Source organism: Cavia porcellus, unplaced genomic scaffold, assembly GCF_034190915.1.
Source record: "Cavia porcellus strain 051 isolate PalLab524CR breed Dunkin Hartley unplaced genomic scaffold, mCavPor4.1 scaffold_21, whole genome shotgun sequence".
In the NCBI taxonomy this organism is placed as follows: Eukaryota; Metazoa; Chordata; class Mammalia; order Rodentia; family Caviidae; genus Cavia; species Cavia porcellus.
This window is the reverse complement of record NW_026947504.1, coordinates 21580569-21605233: the sequence shown is the minus strand read 5'-3', so window position 1 is coordinate 21605233 and position 24665 is coordinate 21580569. Positions and strand designations below refer to the sequence as shown.

The 24665-nt window shown below is 41.2% G+C and overlaps 1 protein-coding gene across 7 annotated transcripts in view; it reads left to right on the top strand.

Moving 5' to 3' along the window:
- Megf10 (multiple EGF like domains 10) overlaps window positions 1-24665 on the top strand; it is a 169308-nt gene that overhangs the window by 126390 nt on the left and 18253 nt on the right. For all 7 annotated transcript variants that reach the window (XM_063232420.1, XM_063232421.1, XM_063232419.1 and 4 more), the window contains 8 exons: window positions 320-494; window positions 1840-1960; window positions 2738-2901; window positions 4945-5047; window positions 18212-18358; window positions 19505-19639; window positions 20146-20274; window positions 22484-22612. In XM_063232420.1, the coding sequence (XP_063088490.1) occupies window positions 320-494; window positions 1840-1960; window positions 2738-2901; window positions 4945-5047; window positions 18212-18358; window positions 19505-19639; window positions 20146-20274; window positions 22484-22612 (1103 nt within the window). The remainder of the gene's footprint in view (window positions 1-319; window positions 495-1839; window positions 1961-2737; window positions 2902-4944; window positions 5048-18211; window positions 18359-19504; window positions 19640-20145; window positions 20275-22483; window positions 22613-24665) is intronic.

Genomic DNA, 24665 nt, shown 5'->3' with positions numbered 1-24665 from the left:
ATGGAATTTGGCACTTCTCATAGTAATGGGCCTGTGATTTGAATTAGTGCTTTTGATTCAAGAAAATTAAAAAGCATTTCCAATAAAAGGATATGGTTGTAGTAGTCATCATGCAAGTGCATGATACCGATTTCATACATTTCTGCAGTACCAATCAGGTTTCAGCCAATTAATTAAATGATACCAAGCCTGGGAACGCAGTTGATTGTGCATGGAATTACCCACACATTTAGTGATCATGGCTAAAGCAACATTTGCACAGGCGTAGGGTGTCATGTTTATCCCAGAAAGACTTACTCCTTTCATCCACTTTTCTCAGCTGTCACCCCATGTCTGGAGAGTGTGCCTGCAATGCAGGCTGGTCGGGACTCTACTGTAACGAGACTTGCTCTCCTGGATTCTACGGGGAGGCTTGCCAGCAGATCTGCAGCTGCCAAAATGGGGCCGACTGTGACAGTGTGACTGGAAAGTGCACCTGTGCCCCAGGATTCAAAGTGAGTGACTTGGGCAATGCAAGCAGAAGGAGGGTGTAAGAGGCAATGTGTCAATACCGTAACTTACATGACCCACTGCGCAGTGCAATAAATGTGCTCAGATCATTCCCATTATTAATAATAGGGAGAATAAAGAGAAAACTATTGGTAGAGATACAAGTGATGACATTTGAGGGAAGACTAAGAAAGCTGATAGAACTGCAAGTGTATCATTAATTTAAAATTATCATTAATTTTAAAATTATATTAATTAAATTATCTTATATTAAAATATAAGAATGTATCCACAAGTATGATGCATTACTATCATTCCTTAAACTGTTATTTTATTCTCTTTTTATAAGGAACAAAAAAGTTAGTTTTCAAGTAAGTTATTATTGTCAACAGTTACTGTTTTAATTCCGTGAAATTCAAAGAGCCATCAGTACAGCAAGTTAGCATTTATTATAAATTTGTGTTCTACAGTTAGTTTTACATAGTTTTTAGGTCCCTTTGAGAATCAAGGCACTACAAGTACACCTCTGTGCTGGTAAAGCAGAATTGTCCCTCCGTTTCTAGGTTTTTCTAACTATAGGTAGGAATCTTTTGAAGGAGAATGTGTTGCTCTTGAATTATGTGCTCCCGTTCTAAAGGCGATAAGATTGAACTTTGAAGAATGTTGATGATTATTCCAGACCATATACTGTTGAACTGGGAGAATCATAAAATCACAGAACTGAGGGAATCTTCACAGAGTTTCCTAACCTATGCCCTTTTACTGAACCCTTCATTTAACCTTTGTTTTGAAAAGAGCCCTGGCTCCCCCACATTTTTGAGAAGAGATGCCCTCCAGTCATCCCTGGTAGCCCAATTCTGTGTTTAATGCTCATTATTGAATAAATTGAATCATGCTGCTGGCTAATTGTGCATTCTGTTGGTTCATTGCACTTACTAATGATATTACATAGTACACATGGAGGTCCAGGAAGCATTGGAAACTAATGAATAGTCACATCTATGCCTGTATATTTATCTACAGTAATTTTACAGCTACAATTTATCTTAATATATCGACTTGTCTGAGCAAGGATGAAAGGCTTATTTTTTTAGTTTGCCTCCGAAGGCAGTAGGCTTTTTGTGGTCTCATTTAATATGCTATCCTAAACATAAACCAGCTAGTATTACCCTTGAATCTCTAAAATGTGTATAGCGGTGATGTTAGAGCAACTTGAAAAATGCACTCTGTTAAAATTAGAGAAGAAACAAAACCAGCGTTGCCAAAACATATTTTTGTTATTAGTGTTGGCCTTGCCAAACTGGTTACAATTGCCAAAATGACCTGCATTTTGCTATTTGTGCCCTGTAGGGAATTGATTGTTCCACCCCATGCCTCCCAGGAACCTATGGGATAAACTGTTCCTCTCACTGTGGCTGTAAAAATGGTGCTGTCTGCTCTCCTGTGGATGGTTCTTGTACTTGCAAGGCAGGTAAGGCAAATGAGTCATTTGTTTGATTTGAGTCCTCTTGTCTCCTAAAGTTACAGGAAGGCAACCATGACAAGATTCCTTGTCACTTGCTACACCAAAAGTCAGTGCCTGATCTCAGTAGGCCCTTCCTGCAATCCATGTGGGCTCTGATGTCTTCATGGGTCCAGGAGAAAGGGTCACATCAGATGATCTCTGAGGTTGCTGCCAGCTTTAGAAGTCTGGGAGTCTGTGATTTGGGGAAGAGTGACAAGAAGACATGTGCTCCTGAATTCACTGGCCTGGACGTGGGACAAGAAATGCAGCCAAGCACAGATTGTGAGGCCCAGAATATGTCTATCCATAAATGCAACCAGGATCTTCGATACATGTTGTTTGTGGTTAGTGGGGTCCTACATCACAGATAGGACATTCTTTCAAGCACAACCCTTCTGCTTCTTCCCATATAAATATTCCAGTTTTCTCAAGGTGAGCAGTATTCAGCATTCCATCATCATGCATCACTGCACATTGAAGTTGTCCCATTCTATATTTCTTTCCCCAGTAGCCCAGGGGTGCCTCTCAGTGTTGGCATCCTTGGCAGATGACATGGCACATGCAGCTGTTTGGGTCCTCAGGGTGCCTTTTGTTTATTTCTGGTGGCAGCCTCTGTGGAGGAGCCAAGGCTCTCTGTGGCTGGGTCTGGCTGGGAAGTGCTGTTGTGCGTCCCCAAGATGCTTCCAAAGTGAAACATGGTAACTGCTATGGATTCTCACATGCCCCCATATTCTTCTTGTGCAGGCTGGCATGGCGTGGACTGCTCCATCAGCTGTCCCAGTGGCACATGGGGTTTTGGCTGTAACTTAACCTGCCAGTGCCTTCATGGGGGAGCTTGCAACACCCTAGATGGAACTTGCACGTGTGCCCCTGGATGGCGTGGGCAGAAGTGTGAATTTCCCTGTCAGGTAAGCCTGCTCCAGCAGGGAAGGCCTAGGAGGAGCGGATGCTGGAGAGCTGGTTTCTTTTTCTGCAGTTTTCCTGACTTAAAGTAGCTGAGTGTGAACCAAATTTCAGCAGCTACTAGAAGAACCAAGGTGGATATAAGATTAGACGTGAGATGGACACAGCAGTCACTCATAAAGGCTTTGTGAGAATGTCTTCCTTCTTCTGTCTCTTTCCTGGTTCCTCCACACCCGTCCAGTATTTTCTGTTTCTCATATACTCATTAGTTGCTGGCAGCCCATCAGCAGCATTGGTCAAACACTCAGTGTATGCCTGTCACTCTCCAAAGGTTTTGTCCCCATTATAATGGAAATCCCTAGCCTTTGGGGTGGGAAGTAGCAGGGAATTGAAAAGGGGTGGCGACTGGTGTCACAGAAATGCTCATTGAAGTGACAAAAGGTTTGGAAACAGCGTAGTTTAATGTAAATAACTCTGGAGGCAAAAGAATCTCCTAAGATTTCTCTCATTCCAGTGCTCACTGCATTTTTTTGACCTATTTAGGAGACATGAATTACTAGAAATCTGTATCTGCTGCAGGCTGATGGGGTGCAAATGGGAAGTGTATTCTCTAGTAACCTGCTGGTTTCTCTTTGCAAAGCACTTGACTGGTTTCTTTCCCTTCTTTGCATCTCTCTTCCATCCAAATTCTTTTTTGCAGGGCCATTAAGCACTCTCTCAGTGGTGTGTGTTCTCTGCCTCCAGGGCATCATCAGATGGCATGATAACAATGTGACCCCCTGAATTAGGCCTCTGGAGAAGGGACTTCCGAGGAGGCTTTTCTCTTTCTGGGCTTCCTCCTCATTAAGGACAACCCATTTCCCAAAGGACCGAGGACTCCCTCCCCCAGGCTGTGCCATGCCCTCCAAACCTCCAGGACAGAGTTACTTTAGCTTTGGTGCCTCTCTTCAGACCAGTGAACAAATTAGCAGTACGTGGAAATGGGTCCTAAGGTCGCCTTTCATTCCGTATCTGACTGTGGACAAAGGAAAGCCTCTGGAACCACCTTTCCTGCTTTAGACACATTAGGAAATCGGTGAAAGCTGATAGTTTAGTGGACTGTATCATGACAGAGGTAAATCCTGTGCAGGCCTATCAAATAATAGTGCAGCCTAAAAAATGATTCAATAAGTTCTAGACAAATGATCATGCCATCTGACACCCACTGCTGGTTGCTGATGGTGCCCATTGTTTCCCTGCTTGGTAATGGTATACCCAGGTTTTCCCATAGTCCTGGGTTAGTCTGGGGAGGTTTGTAACACTCTCCCTTAGTTCCAGGTCTAGATGAAAAGAGCAGGGTTTTCCCTGCAAGTGCACAGCCTGTTTTTTTTCCATAAATGAAATGATCCATCCACCAAGAGTCTCATCTCTGCAGACCACCCACACTAATATGCCAGGAAAAACATGCAGCTCTAGGAAGGGAAGAAGAAGGAGGCTGGAACAACATGTATTTAATATTTCACGTGGTCCAGACTTTTTCCTGGAGAGGAAAATATTTATTAGGAAAAAGAGAAAATTTTCACTTTTCTCTATAATGCCAATATATCACATTGAAAACATGGAAATCAGCTTATTCTGATTAAAACTATAATTTAAAAAAATGTATGGAGCCAGGGTCCACGAAAGAACAGAATGGATTACAAGAAGCATGGAATTGTATTATAAAAATCTTTAGGAACGAAAGAAAATATTTTTATGTGCTGTGCTTTATGATAAAGATTTTTTTAATTAGCTGGCATGTTTACGTATAATGTACATATGCATACCAGCATGCTGACCTAGTCTCACTGTTCATGATCCTAACCATTGTATCAGGCATACACTAGAGTTTGAGCAGTTTTAAAACTCTGCCCTGCTGGAGCTTGCACTTGAGGGAACCAAGAAGACCCGGGAAGAAGCCATTGTGATGGTGTCTTGGGAGAGTAGGTCCTGACCTGAAATCACTGCCCGTGGCTCCCTTCTGGGAGGCCCAGTGTCTCACTGCTGTCTGTGATCCGGTCTCCCTGCAGGATGGCACCTACGGGCTGAACTGTGCGGAGCGCTGTGACTGCAGCCACGCAGATGGCTGCCACCCAACCACGGGCCACTGCCGCTGCCTCCCTGGATGGTCAGGTGAGAGCCTAGGGCAGCTCCTTCGGAGCAGAAACTGGCAATGTAAGGCCACACACACACACACACACACACACACACACACACACTTTGACCCTGGCATGTAATCACTAGTTTTATTTTGCCTGTAACCCAGGGCTGATGTTTGATTTGCTCAGGGACAGTTCTCTTGAGCTCGCACGCTAAGGTCCAGTTGCCAGAGTTCAGGCGAGAAAGATGGGAGAAATGTGGATGACTGTGAAGAGTTCAGCTGTGAGGACGTCTGTGCTAAATTCAAGCAATGAGGAGGGGAAAAGCATTGAATTAAACCTTAGGAATGTAAGGCTTGTTTTGCTTCACCCTAGTGAGGCAAAAATGTTAAGCACTAATATTAACATAGTAAATATGCGAATGTTTGAGCATTCTTTCCTAGAAATAAAAGTTTAAAACTTTGGTTTTCTTCTAATCTACTTCAGTCATGACAAATTGACAGTATGATTGAGCACAAATTTTCTAACCACAGAGTGGAGATTTTTCCTTATTTATATGGTATTGTGATTTTAACCGGCAAGTTTATCAAGCTCACAGTGATCCTGGAGAAGGAATGATGATCTTGCTCATGATGTACAGGCTCACTTGGACATTTAATACCATCTTCCATGTCTCTAAATCAGAAGCAAAAACATTGTTATCCTTCCAGGACCACTTTGTATTCCCACCAGCAGCGTATGAGGGGTCTATCTTGTCCGTATTCTCACAACACATCTGTCTTTTTGATTATAGCCACCCTCGTGCATGTGAAATGGTATCTCATTGTGGCTTGCATTGCATTTCCCTGTTGACTAATGATGTATCCATGTATTTGTTGGCCATCTGTATTTCTTCTTGGTAGAAATATCTTTTAGAACCTTTGCTAACTTTAATTGGGTTTATTTTTCTTTTTAGTGTTGCATTCTCTGTATATTTCAGACAATGTCCTTTATCAGATAAATGATTTGCAAGTATTCTTTTCCATCATTTGATCTGTTTTTTTTTTTTAATTTCTTCATGGTATTCCTTGCAGCAAAGAAGTTTTTATTCTGATAAAGTACACTTTATCTGTTTTCTGAGTTCTGTTATTTGTACTTTCACTGTTAAATCTAAGAAATCATTGCCTAATCCAAAGTGACAGACTTATGCTGATGGTTTTTTCTAAAACTTTTACGTTCGAGTCTTTGATCCATTTTAATTGTATGATTAGTGGATCCCACTTTATTTTACTCTTCTGCATGTGAATAAACAGTTGCCCTAGCATCATATATTGGAAAGATACTGTTTTCCCCATTGAATTGCCTTGACACCATTGTCCAAAATCATTTGTGCATTGTGATGGTTAAGATGGATTGACTTTTTGATCCCCAGTACAAAAAAACAAAAAAGATTTTTTGATTGGGAGCCACCCAGGGATTTGAGTATGTCTGGGTGGGTCATGGACTTGGCTTTTGGGTCTATGTGTGAGTCTTTGGTCCCTTCTGTTATGGTACTGTTCCTCTCCTCTGTTTCCAGCTGCCTTTACCTAAGCATCTGTGGTCTGCCACACTTTTCCACTGTGTTTCTGTCTTGGAGCTCAGTGACCATGGACTAAACATCTGAGATCATGAGTCAAGTTAAACCCTGTCTCCTTAAATTGTGGGTGTTGCGTTGGTATTGGACACAGTGTTTCACCAATCAGAAAGCTGATTGATACAGAAAATTTGGACCAGAGTGGGATTATTCATATGCTTATACTTGACCATAAGATTCAGAAGCCTTTGGAACTTAGTTTGTGAGAGGAATTTGGAAAGATTTGGAGATGTAGACACAGTATCCCTAGAATATTGTAAACCGCATAATGGGTGATTCTGATCAGAGCTCAAGGGACCAGAATCCTTATGGAAATGAAGGCCATAAATGACAGGCTCAGGAAACTTCAGATTAATAGTGAAAATCAAGGACAAAAAAGAAAATTTGAAAAATTTAAATTTTGTCCAAGAAGGAACCATGCTTAAAGTTGAGGCCAAAGTAGAGAACCCATGGGTCCTCTGCTCAAAAAGTTCTGCCTAAGGGTTTGGCTCCCTGGGTTTCATTCTACCATGCTTGGCTATGTAGGCACTCAGAAGTTGGTGCAGCCGTGGTTCATGGGCCCTGGATATTTCTTGTGCTGGTGCCAGACCATGGCGTCATCCATGTGATACTGGTTTTACTAGCATGCAGAACGCAAGATTGAAGGAGTCAGGGAGACCTGGGGAAGCTAAGTAAAAAGCCCGTGAGATAAAAATATGGAAAACTATGAGAATGCAATCAGTGGTGCATTGGAGACCCCATGAAGCCTAAGAAGGCAGAAACAGGAATACCTGCTGATAGTGCTGCAGACTCTGGGTGTAGATAGTCTATGACCACGTTGGCTGCAACCAGCAAGGCTGCAGGAATGGGCTACCCAAACCCTTTAGAACTCAGGTGCTCTGGGTGCCAGATATGAAGCCATGGGACTTAATGTTTGCCCTGCTGGATTGCAGTCTTGCTTTGATCCTATTCTTTTCTATTTCCCTATTTCTTTGTTTTGGAAAGGGGATGTTTACCCTGTGCTATTTATTATAGCTTGTGATTATGTGACCTGTTTTGATTTTTAGAGAGACTCACATCCAACAGTTTGCCTTGAGTCTCAGAAGAGAGCTGGAATTGAGCTCTTGAAAATTATTGTGATTTTATAGAAGAGATTGCATTTTCAGTTTTATGCAAGATACTTGTCTAATTTTAGGCAGAATTATGAATTAGTGTTCATTTGGGAATTAAGTATTGCTTAAGGAGCTATGTTTGGGTGTCAAGTACCCAAGGAGTAGGATGTGACAGTAATGTGTCAGCATTATTGGCTTGGGAGCTACTGAGGAGATTGGTGGAACACACTTCTGGGTTTATCTGGGTGGGTCATGGAGGTGTGACCTCAGTGCTACATCTGAGCCCTCACCCCTTCTGGAATTGTTCCCCTTCCTTGTTTATGAACCACCGTGAATTAAACATTTTTGTTCTGCCACACTCTCCTACCAGGATGTTTCTGCCTGGAGAAAGCTGGCCATAGACTGAATCCACTGAGACCTGATCCAAATTAAACTTCTTCTTTAATTTGAAGATGTCAGACACTGTGTCTCAGCAACTAGAAAGCAGGCTAATCACACCCACAAATGAACTGAGGTTTATTTATGGAGTCTATTCTATTTCAGTGATCTATATGTTTATTGTTATGCCATACCATACTGTTTTGATTACTGTAGCTTCATAGGATTTTTTTCAGAATTATTTTGACTTTTTAGGATCTCTTGAATCTCCATGTGAATTTTAAGATCAACATATGAATTTCTATAAGAAGCAAGGTAGAAATTTAGTGGGGATTCAATCTCTAGATAAATGTGGGAATAATGCCAATTTAACTATATTAAGTCTGCAAATCCATAACATGATTTGTTGCCAGTAAGTTTTTCTATGTTTCTGTGAGTCCCTTAGAATTTGTGGAGCTTTTTTTTTGCTTTTTGATAGGAGTAAAATGACGTGATTGTCATGTGCTTGGTTTCTGGTATTTGAGAACTGCTTCTGGAAACAGACCAAGGTTGGTGCAAGAAACTTCATTTCATGTCAGTGAGAACCACCCACAAACAGAATTTACTCAAAACAAGCTTTCTGGAAAAAAAAGCTACCCCATTTTGAGAATAAAGCTCCCCCATTTTGAGAATAACATGATGTCCTGTGTAAGTATTATATAGAATTTACTCTTCTTTTAGAAAAAATAAGTCAATTCTTAGTTCAACTGTAGAATATTTTTGAACTGTCAGATGTTTTGAGCAAACTCCTTCTTGACTTGTGTAATTCTCACTTTAGAGTATGAAATTCCACCTTCCTGTGTTCTTATTGGTTCTCTATTACTAAATGCTAAAATTTAATCACACCAGGGATTAAATTAAATTGTGTGACTTCACCAGGGAACTTGGAGTTCTCAAATACCCTGACCAGTTCTGATTTCTTAAGATCACAGTGAGGCAAAATAGGATTTTTAACCTTATGTCATTCAAATCTTCCCTAAAAGAGTTTCTACATCATTTATTTTGAAGCCATACTGCTTGAAATCTACGTTTGTCTTAGGAATATATAAAGAATGTGAGGTGTCTCTGAACACAGCAGTCACTATTCAAGGGTCCACCTGCTTTGATGATTTAGAATCAGCCTATGAAAAGCACACACGAGAAAAGCAAGAGATGACTGGCCTGAAGCCAGCCGGAAACTGGCATTCCACTGTCTGGGTCAGGGGGGTAAGACAAATGATCCCATCTGGCCTTAGACCTATCAAGCTCCTTCAGGAATGCAGAGGGTTTGTCACACAATGCAATCTTGTAATCCTCTGCCCATCTGTGGCTGGCTTGTTTCTTCAAAAGGGAAGAAGCCTGGCTGCCTCAGGGGGCTCCATCTCTCATGATGCCGTGGCCATGCCTCATGGCCTGTACATCTTCATTGCTCTGTGGTTAGGTCGGTTGTTCCAATGCTTTGTCTCTCTGGGTCTTCTGTATGGGCTGTTGGTGTGTAAACATCTAAGGCTGCCATGAAGTTGTTCCTCCGTACTTACAGAACACAGTGCGATAAGCAAACACATGGACAGGAAAAGAAGTTCCAGAATGTCAAAAGCACTCTACAGTTGAACCAAGAATTGGCTTTTTCTTTTTCTAAAAGGAAAGAGAAAATTCTGTGTGAAACTTACACAGGATATCATTTCATTCTTAACATTGGCTAGATTAATGTTTTTATCATAAGCTGTGTTGCAAGTTTCTTATTAGAAGCTTTCACAATATAGAGAAAGCTTTGCCCTTCATTTAAACATCAGATCTGTGGCCAAATCCTTAACAGAAGCCAAGGGAAGCAAGTGGTTCTATTTCTTCTTCTCTCTTGCTGAGATTGCCTTAGGGGACATGTTAAGGACAGCTGAAGAGGGTTGCCGTGTGTGGTGTACCAGCAAGGTTTTTCTCCGACCACATTGATAGGATTACGTACAGTGCTCATCTGCTGATCAGATGGGGTTGGAGCCAGAGATAAATTTCAAGGGAGCCTTGCCCCTCTGCATGAGAAATTTAGCATGCCAGTATTGAGAATTCATACCCACCTGATGTGCCAAGGAAGTTTTTCTTTCTTACTGTGCAGGTCATCACCATGCATTACTCCACTTATCTAATGTTTGTTTTTTTCCTCATAAACAATTGAGATTTTAAAAATTTCTACCATAATTGACAGTTCCTTTTTTACCTAGTCATGAAATCGTACTGCAAAACATACTGTCATGAAAATTAAACGAAACAAAAGATGCATTTGATGTCCCAGTAACTCTTTCTTAACAATCATTCTTTGAAAGAAAGGACATGCACTTTTATTATATGTGGTTATTTAAAACTTTAATTTATCAATATTTTCAATCACTAGAGTATCATCATAAAGAGGCAGACTGCAGTAGGAAGAAAAAAAAGTACCATTAAGGAAGTGGTCTGTCCAAGACTTCTTCTCAGTACCTCTGCTACACACATACCACACACACATGCATGTGCACACATGTACATACGCAGATACATGGCTATAAAATGAAACTGGATTCTTGAAGTGATTATTTTAAAATTCCAGATGTCAATTACATGTAATTAGTTCTGTATAGATGCATATATGTATGTCGTACTTATAGAGTAGTACAATGATATACTTTATAGAGAGTATTTCCTAAAAATGACAGAAACAGCTTGATACTGATATTTATTTTTTCCATCCTGCTTTGAGCTCAGTCAGCCAGAACACCTTTTTGCTGAGGATTACAGCTAATCACGATTTCATTCCAGCTGTCTGGGAACACGTGTGGTCTGCAGCTTGGTTTCCAACTCTGGCTAAAATCACTGTCACCTGAGATCTCTCAACTTCCATATTCCCAATTGCCTGCTCACACCTAATGAGTGAGGATTTGCAGAGTGGCTGAGGAGGAGAGGTGAAGGGAGAAGAGGGGGAGGAAGGAGAGAAGGGAGGATTTAGCTCTTGCCGGTCCCTTAAACAGAGATTTGGATATGCTCAGGATGCACCTTGACACTCTGAGTGAGAGCTGACATCCACCGTGACATAGCCCTTTATCTAGGGACTCTCAGGCAGTTATACAACCTGCACAACTGTATTTTGCCATGTCTGCTATTTAAAGAGTTGCCACAGTAGCCCTGGAAGGGACAGTTACCATCTGTAGACTGGTATCTTCTATACCTTATTATTCTAATTTTTGAAGAATTTCAATCTAGGGAAATATTTTTTGGACAGGAGCTACATAACCAGTGGCAAAAGAGAAGACAAGGCTTAAGGATGCATTTACACTAAACAAGAAAGTTGAAAGTAAAATTGGTGGAAAAGGGATTGGAAAAGGGATTGGACCATCAAGTCCCCCTCTAGGGATCTTGGGAAAGAGAGAGACTAGCAAGATGTGATATAGTAATTATTAGACCATCATTACACTGATAAGGAAGGGAATGACGAACTGACAAGGTGGTGGGGTACTCAGATGAGTACCAGCCAAAAAATGGGGAATTGGAGGGATGAGCCCTGTGGGTAGATTCATGAGAAGAGTCCAGCTTCTTTACTCTTCCCAGCCAGTGGAACTAGGCGTTCAGCAGCCCAGCCCTTCTCCACAAGGACCACCTTCCTTTCCAGTGCTCCCCAAACACCAGCCATGACCTGTGGATTCAGTGAACCACTACTTCAGGGTCTGATCTGTCCCAAGAACCTCTCACTCAGTTTAGTGAGGCTGGAGTCATTATAATAAGGGGAGACCTGTCTTCTGTCCAGTGTCACAAGTGTGTGCAAATCCAAGTTGGAGGTGATAACTTCATCAAATGAGTTTAATTAACTGTCTGTACCCAAACATCCACAAATACAGATGATTCACTCTCTGACCCTTTTGGGTACTTATGGATGGAGAATGGGTCCTCAGATGTCTGTCTGTCTCATGGTTTGGGGGTAAAGGAGTTGTATAGAAGCCAAAGGTTGGGTCCCTGAAATAAGGATGGCTTGGTTACTTTTTATTCATCATTGAGATAAAATACCTGATGCCCAAAGTTGGGAAAGGAAAGGTTTATTTCTTACAGTTTTTGGAAGTTTCAGTCCATACACAGTTGGCTCCAAGGCAGGGTGGCATGGTGGGGCTGCAGTTCATGACAGCTGCAAACAGCAAGAGAGAGACACACCTGCACCTTCTTCCTGCCATTACATTGTATGCTGGCTCCACCCCTACATGGGTGTAGCACTGACATCATCAATCCCAGCACTAGACAATGAACCAATCACAAATGCATAATGCAAATGCATGAGGCCCGGAGGCCACCGGCATAAACCATGACAAAGGGTGTAGAGAAATGCTCATTTTCCCCAAAAAGAGACTGAACAAAAAGCCAAAGCTCCCAGTTCTCCTTCTTTAGCAAGCATTCTATTCTGCTTGCTTTTATTTGGGCCTAGATGATATTCCCCAGTACTTTTGTCTAGCTGCAAATATGGATCGCTTAATTCTGATATAGCTGATCAAGACTTTTCTCAGTCTGGTTACTTATCTGAAGCAGGTCATTTTTTAGGGAATCTATAGTATCCAAACAAAAAAGATCTACCATCTCTTTGTTGAGTGTGTCCAGGTTCCATGCCATCCTAGTCCTTGGGTCCTGGGAACAGAGGTAAAGTGGCCCCAACCTTCATCTTATAGAAGCTTATGTTTTGTCAAGGCAGACACATGGGGCAGAGGTGTATTCTTGGGTGAGCAGCTTCTCCGCATTATACTACACTGTGCTACTGCTTTATTGGTCAGAGGATTAGCAAGCAGCAAAAGTGTTGGAAGAAGTTCTTCCCTCCTATAATCATCAAAGCCAGTTATTATTAACAAATATTTCTTTTTGTTCTAATATTTTCTTAACAGCTTGTTGTCCAGGATCAAGATATTGAATCCAAATGATTTCCTTTATGTACTAATGCTCCACATATAATATTGCAATACTGACATAAGGAATATAAACAATGCACAGGACTAGGATTTGGTGTTGTATCTCTGAGGGGAAATAATGACACCCCAGATGATTTATTTACTGCATTCATGCAATCACAAATGCCTAGTGAATGCTGATTTTGCATTGAGGCCAGTGGCATAATGAGTCAGGAATTAAATGCACGAACATTTCTTTAGAACTGCTTAGCTGAAGTTTATCACGATTATTCAGCCATTGCCTAGCAACTTGCAAAGGCTATCAAAGAGCTCTTTGTCCTCAGTCCTGGCAAAAACAGCTCCTCACAGCTCTTCTTATCAGCATTAGAGCATTTATCAGAAAAAAAATGTCTCATTGAACCAGAAATTGCTACAAATTTAAAGCTACCCTCTTCTCATTTTGCCCCTTCTTCCAAATATTTCAGGAAGCTATTTCTCCAAATAACTCCAACTTGTGTTCTTATTCAACATTCCAGAGAAACTTCTTGAAGATGATCAAAATTTTATTGCTTTATAATCAATATTTAAAATGCAGACCTGAGCTCCTAAAAGTATACCTTCTCAAAAATAAGCAAGGCAGGCATTACCTAGACAGAGTGATTATTCTATATACACATGTTATAAATTTATTGGGCTTTCTGGCTTGAAGAAAGATTTATTTGGGGAAGCAAAGAATGCATTATTGCTCCATCCAGTTGGAAAGTGATCTGGAAGGTCATGCACAGAGAGGAACTCTGCTTATTGTTTCATTCAACAAGTATTAACACCATTCATATGCTAGCCACTGTGGGAAGCAAAACATAGGCTCCATCACTTTCATTGGGCTGCTAGAATTAATCAGTTACCTGGAGTGATTTTGGTGATTAAGGTGGTGTATCTGCTCGATTGGGTTTGGATTCACTTGGGATTTTGGCGTATGGGCAAGGCAGGGAGGCATGACTTTGGGCTTTGGGCCTGCCCCCTGGTCCTTGGCTCTCTGACAGTGAACTAAGCATCTTTGCTCCCCCATACTATACTGCCATGTTTCTACCTTGGAGCCAGAAACCATGGACTGAATCCTCCGAAACTGTGAGCCAAATCATACTTCTTTCAACTGTGGATGTCAGGTATCATGTTTTAACAGCTCAAAAGTGACTAAAAGGTGAAGTAGGAACATAAGGATCCCTTAGTGTTTTGTGCTGTATATCTCTGCAGTTCATCTTCCCTTACAGACTAGCTGTCATCAATTCAGTTGACAGAATGCCTTGTCGTGTTTATTATTTTTCACCTGGGTGACTCCAATGGCCACTTGACTTTTCTTTCATCTAAACTCACCTCTTCAAACTGTCTTCTGCCCTCTTATAAAATAGAAATTCAGTCACACCCACTCCTTCTGCAAATGTGTACATTTGGTCCCCAACACCACCAGAAGAGGCAGATTCTCCCCAGCCTGGCGTTCCAGCTCTTCTCCCTGAATTCACTGCCTGGCTACCCAGCCCACATATCTCACATACTCTTACCAGCCCCTGGTTTCAGTTGTACCCAGTCTTTGTGGTTCTTAAAAAAAAAAGGCACATACTGTTTGGGGCCTCCATGGTGGTTAGGGCAGCGTTAACTTTAATTGGCTTTCAGATCTACCCTGGAGATTGGTGGGGCAAACTTCTGGGTTTATCTAGAGGGATCACAGAGTTGTGGACTCAGGGTTTATATCTAGTCCCTCACCATTTTCTTTCTGACACTCTTGCCTTGTTCTGCTCCTTGGTCACCATGAAGTAAGTGATTTTTCTCTACCTTGCTCATAATATTCCTGCCATGGGGCCAGCCAAACTAGGGGTTAAATTAAATCTTTCCTCTTTTAAATTGTGGGTATCAGACATTATGTCCAAGAAAAGCTCACTAATGCAGCCTCTGAGGCTGGCACCTACTGTTCCACCAGCATGAAACCTTCCTCCTTCCTTTACAATCCACCCTCCTCCCTGATTGTGATCCCCAGACAGAGCTCATGGTGACCTGACCCAGCCATCATCACCCTTGAATTACCTTTCTTAGAGAACATCCCATCAGTAAGCCAGCAGCTGGCTATACTCTCTGACTGTTTATTGACTTCAGTTCTCTTGTGGGTATTTTTACAAATGAGGAAACAAAAGTATATCTTAATATAGCAAAATTGGTAAGAAATGTGTTGAGAGCAATAGAAATAATTAAGGAATAAAATACACACACACACACACATACACACACACACACACACCAAACCCTCCAATTCTTGAAAAGGAAACTTACTACTGTTTATCTTGGGGTGAATTTTACTACAAGATTGTCATTACATGGAGGATTCATTAGCAGCTTTATACCTACGTGTGACTTAGAGATGCACTTACCCAGTACTCCTGCCATGCACCTAATTTCCTGAAATGTCACAATTAGATATTTGCTCCTTAGACTCTTAAAAAGTATGCCCTCTTAAAATATTAACATTCTACAGAGAATTTTCACCTTGGCAGTAATAGTTTTATCTTGTGCTGCTGGGCTCAGAGGTCTGAAGGGAGGAGCAGCATCGGGAGAAAGATGTGGCAGAGGGAGGAGACAGCTTCTCACTTTCCCCTGGATTTGCCCCTAAGACATCCAGATATTTGACTTCAAGTAGTTGAGGTATTAATATCTGCTATGTGATGGCTCATTTTTACTGGTGATCAAAAGAAAAAGGCTTAAAATTCTTAGGGGGGGTTGATGATAGAATGTTTGTAATTTACATTCAAATGAGAGATTTCTCTGCATTCCTAAAGTACAAGTTATTTGAAAGTACGGTTGGTTTTGCTGAAATAGGCTTATATAATTGATGGCCAAAGGCTGATAAATGACCTGTAGCATTCCCTATGAGACTGGAAAAGAAATGGGGAGCAAAGCATGTAGAACAAGCTTATTTTTGCAATGAATCTCCTTACTATAGTGTGGGGCTTGTTACTTACATGAGAATTACCTTGATAAAGTGATGATGACTGATGGTTATGCTAATCAGGTAGACAAGTCTCTTAAGGGAAGAGGAATCAGATATGAAATAAAGAATCACTTTATTCAGCTTTCCAGGATGATCTGTGACATGCTGTAATTCAGAGCTTACCAGGCAATACATAAATCATGATAACCTATCATATAAAACACTGGCGTGTATTTTGAGCTGGAGTGTGCTCCATTCATCTTAACTGAATTTAAGTGTGATGTGAAGCAGTCATTTGGCAAGAAACTGATAAACTAAATACCCATAAATGGCTAACTCTCATCTCTCTAAAATCCCACTCCACCAAAAAAAGTATCCGAAATCAAGACTAAAACTATTTTCCAAGATGTCTATCAGGTTAACCAGATAATTACCTAGCTTCCAACCTTTAAAGTTCTCATGGAGACTAGTTTGAATGGCTGCAGACCAAAATGCCCAGGATTGTCCAATCTCTGTGCAGCACATGTTTCCATCTTCGCTGCTGTTAAATTGGAGCCCTGGCTCCCATCAGTGTTTAGCATCTGAATTTGAATTGACTGTAAAGCTTGTAGGAGGCTACTCTTGTTGATATTTTCTTTAAATTCATAAAGTTTAAGGGCCCCACTCCCTTTTGGAGTAGACGACTACTCAGTATGTTTGATGCTTCTGCCTAATACAGGTGTTGGCAAGATGACCAGCCAAGACTGAGTGGGTCATGTGTCACATTGGGAAAGGACAGAATTTGCAGTTCTATCTCAACTTGCTAAAAGATATTTGAAAAGAACAACAATGTATTTATGAACGTAAGACAAAAATCACTTAGTAGGGCCAAATTCCATATTTTGTCTTATAGGGAATGTTTACACCCCAATTAACTTTATAAACAGACCCCGTCTTCTTGCTTCAGCCAGCAGTTTGAGCTGAAATACAAGTCTAGTGTTGATTTAAGCTGGACACAATGAGGTCTGGGTGTTTTCATGCCTCCTTAGCAGCCTATACCGCGTGGGACACTTTCAAAAGGAGAAAAGCAGAACCGTGGGGAAAGAGAAAAGATTCTTGTTCAGCAGAAATGGCTGTGAACCCATGAGCACATTATAGTCAGGGCCCTGCTTCCACATTAAGTATTAGGGTTCCAGCCTGGGGTTTTCTCCTAATCACCTTACAAGCAAAAGCTGTCGTGCCACCCTCAGCTGGCTCTGCATCCTAGGCACCAGCTCGCTGCTACTTCTGGAATTCGGGAATGCGTGCGTGCTTGTTCTTGCCTTGTTTTCATTTGGTCAAAAGCCAGCAATCACTAGCTCACTACTAATTATAACTCATTGCCTTTCAATGTGAAGAGCATTTCTTTGAGCTGTAAAGAATTCTGAGTGAAAAAGACCCCATTATACTTCAAATACAGATTTACTAGCGAATTCCCTTTATACCTCAAATAAAACCTGTTTTATGTTTTATTTTTTTGCAATCTTGATTTTTTTCTTTATGTTCTTTTAGACATTTATTTATTCATTCATGGCTGGTTTTAAAGTTTCTTTATTTCCAAAATGAATGTTAAATACGTGTATACAGTTCTGTAATAATCAGTAGTGTGTATAACAGCTGTAAATAATACCAGTTGTGTTATGTTGCTTGTCTCTGTTCAGTGTGAGATTAAATTTTTAAAGAAGAATTTGGTGACATCTTAGTACATCTTTCTGTTCTGCGCGGTGTATCATCAAAATATTCTACGATCGTGTTCATGTATGGATTTACTCCGGGTAGGGTTTTTTTTGACGTAAAATAGCTTAACCTCCCGCTGTGCCTTAGCATTATACACTGTGTTCATTTCTCTGTGAGAACAAAGAGTAGGGGGAAAGAGGAAATCAATACTCTTTTTGATAAATTTTGCCTTCACTAGACAGAGCCCTTGGGCTTCTGGATTGCTCCTTTAAAGTAATAAAATCAATGTAGCAAAGGTATTTCATTCCTTCTTCACAGCCACGTGGAAAAATAGCCCTGGGCATTATTTTAATGTTATAATGATATTGTGTGTTGAGGTATATGAGATGGTATCTGGATTTTAAACCTGGTGTCAGCTCGGTGCATCATTGCCCATGGTACTCAGGTTTAATATTGTGAACTTAGTCCCATTTTTCAGTGCGCGTCCACAGAAGGCCTCACACAGCCTCCCCTCAGCCTTGCCCTGTGTGCCTCGTTTCAGGTGTGCATTGTGACAGCGTTTGTGCCGAGGGACGCTGGGGCCCCAACTGCTCCCTGCCCTGCTACTGTAAAAATGGAGCTTCGTGTTCCCCCGATGATGGCATCTGTGAATGTGCGCCTGGATTCCGAGGCACCACGTGCCAGAGAAGTAAGTGTCTCTTAAGCATAAGTTCCATCTTCCCTTCCTGACACATGTGGGCAGCACGACAACCTCTATGCCACCCCTTCGTTTACAGCGATGTTCTTTTGCTACCAAGGTTACAGGAAGGTGTGATAGATCACCTGTCCTTTGCAAAATTGTCCTTAATAGCATTTCCCCAAGAACTTTACTGTTTTTAACCTCCTGGGCTGTTTCTTTGCTGTTTCATTGCCTCGTTGGCATGTCATCAGGACATGATTCTTCCTTAGACTTGCACATGGTGTTCTAGAAATCCATTGACCTGTAAATATTTTATTAAGCAATTTGGCATTGGCCTTACCTCAATTACCAGAAGTCAACATCAGCCAAACCTCCAGGCAAATCATACATTCTGCTAGCAGTGTTAAAGTCAATGCTATGGGGAAAAGAGTTGCAAAGTTAAAAATGGGGACTGTTGACATAGGTCAATAGAATTCTTGAGTTAAGACATTATCCGTAACATTTCACTAAATCTTTTAGTCAATGCAATTTAAAAAGAATATATGACTAATTATAAAATACACAAGTTAATTTTTTAAGTTACTCCCTTTTTCCACTTAGAGCTGTGTAGTCATCTTGTACTTAAATCCAAATAAAGTCTCAGGAAGCACCTAAGTATGTAGCATTTTGCTTGTTTACTTTCCAGTCTCAGCTATCAATCTGAGTCATCTTGGAGAGGGAAAGATCTCATTTTGACTGTGAGTTTAATTGCCAAAAATGATTATTAAAAATAAAGGTTGAACAAATAATCTGGGGGTACTTATTTGAGATTAGTACTAGTTAGAATTTTAATTTCTGTGTTCCTCTATGCACTCAACAAAAATTCTTTGAGCCCTGGCTTCTGCCCAGCCTTGAGTTAATTACAGGGGCCTTAAATTGGAAAATAAAGAGGGCTAGGACATCTGCTTGCCCTGGAGGAATTCAGAGTGGCTTTAGTGGCTTCTTTCCCTTATTAAAGAGTATCCTTGTTCCTGGTGTCCTTCTTATCTTGGAAAATTCTCTATCTTTTTTTAAAGGTTTTTATTTTTTCCTTCAAAACTTTAATGAGAGCTTGGTATAGAAAATGAGATAGTTATATCTCGGAAAGGTAACAGTTGATTTCCATTCCATCTTCAGTCTGCTCCCCTGGTTTTTATGGGCATCGCTGCAGCCAGACATGCCCACAGTGTGTTCACAGCAGTGGGCCATGTCACCACATCACAGGCTTATGTGACTGCTTACCTGGCTTCACCGGCGCCCTCTGCAATGAAGGTAAGGCTCATGAGCATTTCAGAGAAACAGCCTCACTGTGTCTGTTGTTAGGCTTCCAGATCACACGTCTTCACCCTTTAGCTCTTGATGGCTGCTGATTGAGAGATGTGCAGCTTCTGAAATGACTCTGAGCTTAGGGAATGCTGGCTTGTTGTACCAGCAAGACCTCTGTATCTCTGAGGTATGCTGGTCTTCAGTTTTATTTGGGGACATTCTCCCATGAAAATTCAATAGGGGTAAGGATTTTGACTCCCTGAGTGAGATGCTAGGAAGCCAGCTTTCTAGAAATGCGATGCAGTCTCTTGACTTATTATTCTCAATGAGAGTCTTTGGCTTTGAGGATTTATAAAAGTGAGCCCATGTAGAATGAGGGATGGTGTTAAACAGAGGCAGTTACTCAATGGGCAACTGGACTAGTGACCTTTGAAGTCATTTCCCGGCCTAGGGCCTAGGGTTCTGCGAGCTGGTTTGTGATTGTGAGTTACTGATCTGTGGCTTATTCACAGTGTGTCCCAGTGGCAGATTTGGGAAAAACTGTGCGGGAATTTGTACTTGCACCAACAACGGCACCTGTAACCCCATTGATCGATCTTGTCAGTGCTACCCAGGTTGGATCGGCAGTGACTGCTCCCAGCGTAAGTCTTGTTGCAGAACAGCTGAACAATTGATTCTTTGCTTTCCAGGGCCTTAGGATTAAAGTTTGAGCATCTGTACAACCACAAAAAGAAATTATGACCAGTTACAAATAGCATTTTAGGTTTTAAGTTCCTTTCTTTCTGTTAAGAGTTCTTTGCAGTGACTGTAAGGATAAATCCAAATGTGTTGGAAAGAACCTAAATAACTACCATTTTGTTGACTCAGTTTTCAAGGATTCACTATCCACTGATTTAAGACAAAAATAAGTGTAATTAGAAGTCTACCTCTTCACTGTGTGTTTATCTGGCAAGTTCATTATGGAGGAGTTAAGACACAGAATTCAAATGCTGTGAGCCCAGGAGACTCCTGTCTCCTGACCATGCAGCCCACCATCTGCCGGTCACAGCTTTGCTCCCCTCTGGTGCTTGTTCTGCCTCTGAGTCAGACAGGGACTGTGTCTGAGGAACTGTGCAGGTGATTTTTAAAATTACCTTGGTCACAAAAAGATACCTTTGACTGTGGATAGTCTGTGTGCTGTACAGGGAGAATCTGGATCTGTTCATTAAAATTTTCATAGAAAATAGGCAACGTTCATATGGAACCCACCTGTTGAGCACATAAGAACACAAAGAATGACTACGTACTGATTGTGCATTGTGGTTTATTGGCCATTTAATTAAACTCTATAGTTATAATCAATCTGCAAGTATTTATCAATGAGTGATGTATTTTTCCAAAGATTTTTTTCGTGATATTTAGTTTTGCTTGATCAATTTAAGCTGTCTCATTTGTGAGGAGTAAGGAGACAGAACACACTGATCTTGGCAGTGTAGCTCTTTGGAGAAGCATTAGTAGATGTAATTCTGTGGTGCACTTCCCTGTTTTGGGGGCATCACCTCAGAAGTAACAGAAGTCTGTTAACTCTACCTGTGTTGCGGGATCTCTGATTGAGGTTGGCTTACAGACAGGTCAAAGGGTAGGTACCAAAATCAAATGGCAGGTTTGAGGAGAAAAAATAAAAGACCCACTATTACTGCCATTGCTGATGGATACACTTTGTTCCTTTTAAAAGCACTCTTTATTTTGGAAGTTGTTCACTTCCTCATTTGCAGAAGGAGTGTGCTGGAAGAAATAAACAAGTATACACCACTATGAATGGAGACAATAGTGTTGCCTGTCCTGTAATCACTCTGGAGGAAGTTGGTTTATTTGGCAAAAGATTTTCCTTCTCATGGGGATCGTTGCCTTCATTGATTCCCTTATGAACTCTGTGCAGCCTTCTTAATAGTTCTTGGCTGATTATCAGCCTGTCTAAAGAGAGAAAAGTCCTTCATAGTGAAAAGAGTGACTTTGAAAATTAAAGAGGTGCCCTTAAAAGGGCAGATGTCCTTGGCAGGGTGATTTTTAAAACCCTGTTCCTACACTTACCTTTTGGGAATGTAAACATTCTGTGATTCGTATTCCAACTCTCTAGTCATGACTAATATACTTTAGCAAGTGAAGCCTAACCCGAGTAGGTTACCTTAGCATCCTTCATTCTTGCCTTCCCTACTAAGTTGTTTTTTTCTGTAACATTTGCCATCATTATTTTTTGAGTTGGTTAGCAGATTTTTTACCTCCTCTCCTAGAATATAAGCAACCAGAAAGTAGTTTAGACTTTGTCCGGTTCTCTGGTATCCCCCTGTGACTAGTGCCCAGGACAGTGTTGGGCAAAAAGGAGGTATTATTTGTGTGTTTGTTTAAAAGTTGAATCTGTAGGGCCTGGGGATTTAGCTCAGTGGCATAAGCGCCTGCCTTGTAAGCACGTAGTCGTGAGTTCGATCCCTAGTACTGATTAAAAAAAAAATTGAATCTGTAAATGAGACAATTCTTGCTCCATTGCCAAACTCTGCAGTTGTGAATTAATATGTCTGTCAGTAATGATGGGGTCATCTATGGGGTTAAATTGCCCTGTGGGTCTTAATGTAGAATTCAGGGTTTTTGTACTAAATTGTGATCCTCATGTTTGTTCTTAGTCCTGCTGTATTTTGCTGACCTCTCTCTGCAGGGGATGTGTAGGGGTGGATGGATGGATCTCTCTCTCTCTCTGTTCTGTCTCTGTCTCTGTCTCTCTCTCTCTCTCTCTCTCTCTCTCTCTCTCTCTCTCTCTCTCTGCCTGGTGCTGGCCTGGGACTCTAATACACTTCTTCATGCATATTGTGCTTTCAGCCTGCCCACCTGCTCACTGGGGCCCAAACTGCATCCACACTTGCAACTGCCACAACGGGGCTTTCTGTAGCGCCTATGATGGAGAATGCAAGTGCACTCCGGGCTGGACAGGGCTCTACTGCACTCAGAGTAAGTCTGACCCGTGGGGGGTCACTATAGGGTACCCCAGGAGGAAACAGCCTCCCACTTTGCATGTACCAGATGGGCTGAACAAGGGTCTCTGACATGGACTGCTTCATTTACACGGTGACCTCTCTCTTGACATCCAAATTGTTACGAGTGGTTAAGACCTACTTTCTTCCAAGCATTCTGTTTCCAGATTGTCCAGCAACAATGAACCGGCAGCAATAGTGATGGTGTATAATTTCTTTCTCTTTGCTAATAATAAAAATTAGAAGGGTAGTACAGACAGTAAGACTCACTACCTAACAAGGTGGAGTATTGGCAAAGATGGAGTTCAGTGGTTTCCAAACTTCACCAGGATTCACAGTGAAAGCCGAATGCTGTTCCCTTCCCAAGGCACTCTGATTCAGTACGTCTGGGCTGAGACTATAGATGTTTTTTCTGCCAATGGTGGTAATGTTAGCCCAGAACCACACCTTGGGAAGTATAACTCTAATTATTTTTCCCACTTCATATCCCATATTGTCACCCCATATTTCCCACTTCATATCCCTAACCGTTTTTTCCCATGAGGCTTTTAACATCATAGGCTATGATGTAGGAATTTTTCCACAGCTGAGCACTCCTGGGGGGAAAAGTTTGCCCTTCTTGCTTTTAATTGAGTAGATGAGACCAGACAGAAACATGTTGTTATTATGAATAACATATAATTTAAAACTCTAGCAAAGGACCAAAAGGAAAGATGGATCAGAAATTAGGTAATTCTTATTAAATGCTAGTAATAGAAATAAATAACAGTCTGAGCAAGACTTTTGGAATTTTCCTACAAGGGATGGGGAGCTTCAGACTAAGATTTGAAAAGAAGAATTGGCAAGAAAAGAGACTGTCTGGGTGTATTTTCCAGAGATTGTGTATCAAGAAAGATTTTTTAACTCCTTAGAAAAAATACTTTTAAGATACTGTTTATAATTCTAAAATCAGGGTTTACCTCAGACAGAGGACCTTTTTAAATGGACATAACAAGATGTAACAGAAACCACACGGGCCCTGGAGACACATGTCCTTGTGTTTGTGTTATAGCTCTGCCTTCCTGCCATTTGCTAGTGTGTGTGTGTGTGTGTGTGTGTGTGTGTGTGTGTGTATGTGTGTGTGTCAGGGCACTGTCTGTAAGATGGGAATATCCATCTTTGCATTTCCAGGCTGCTGTCAAGATTAAATGAGTAATGTATAGGAGGAATCTGGCACAGAGAAAATGCTAAATGAGCAAATGATGTTCAGGATGCCATTATTTGCTTGCATCTGCATCCTGACTTTGCTTGTTAAAAGTGGATTTTCTTTAAAAATCATAAGAAAACAGGAAAATAAGAAGCATATGCATTATTTGGGAACAACCATTGAAGCAGCCTGTATCCAAGCTTTATTATGCCAGCGAGCCATGAAACTCTCATGTAGCACAGCTGCTAGACCCTATAAACCAACAGAGATTGAGTGTGTCTTTAGTGCAAGGGTCCTCAGCCTTGAAGGCTTGAAAGTCATTCAGCAGTATGAAGATTTGCTACTTTTTTCAAAGCACCTGCGAAGAAGCACAGTTGTTTATGAGGTAAGCATTCAGCCACCCATCTTTGGTGGAGGTGATGATATTATCTAACTTAATAACAGCTACAGCAGTTAAGTCTGGTAGCAGAGTTGGAGGTATCCTCTACTACAAGTAAGTGCATACAGATGATTTTAATATGAAGTACTCATTTCAATCTAGGAAATTTGAGTCCAGGATTTTAGCACTGAATGAAAGGTGAAAGAACATTCCCTGAGTTCCCAGGTTTCAAGTGCTGCTTAATTGGAAGACACTGCTCTTGCCTTGGGGGTACCAGTGATGGTTACACTGGTAGAACTCTTCAACCTTTCTGCTTGTAAATTATAACCTTTTCGTGAGACCCTACATGTGTGTGACAAGCTGAGATGTGCATTTTTGTCTTTGCTGTTGAACGGCTCAGTATCCGTCAGGTTTAAACACAAATATGCTGGAGGCTGGAGCTGGTTTCTTCTGCAGCCTCTGACT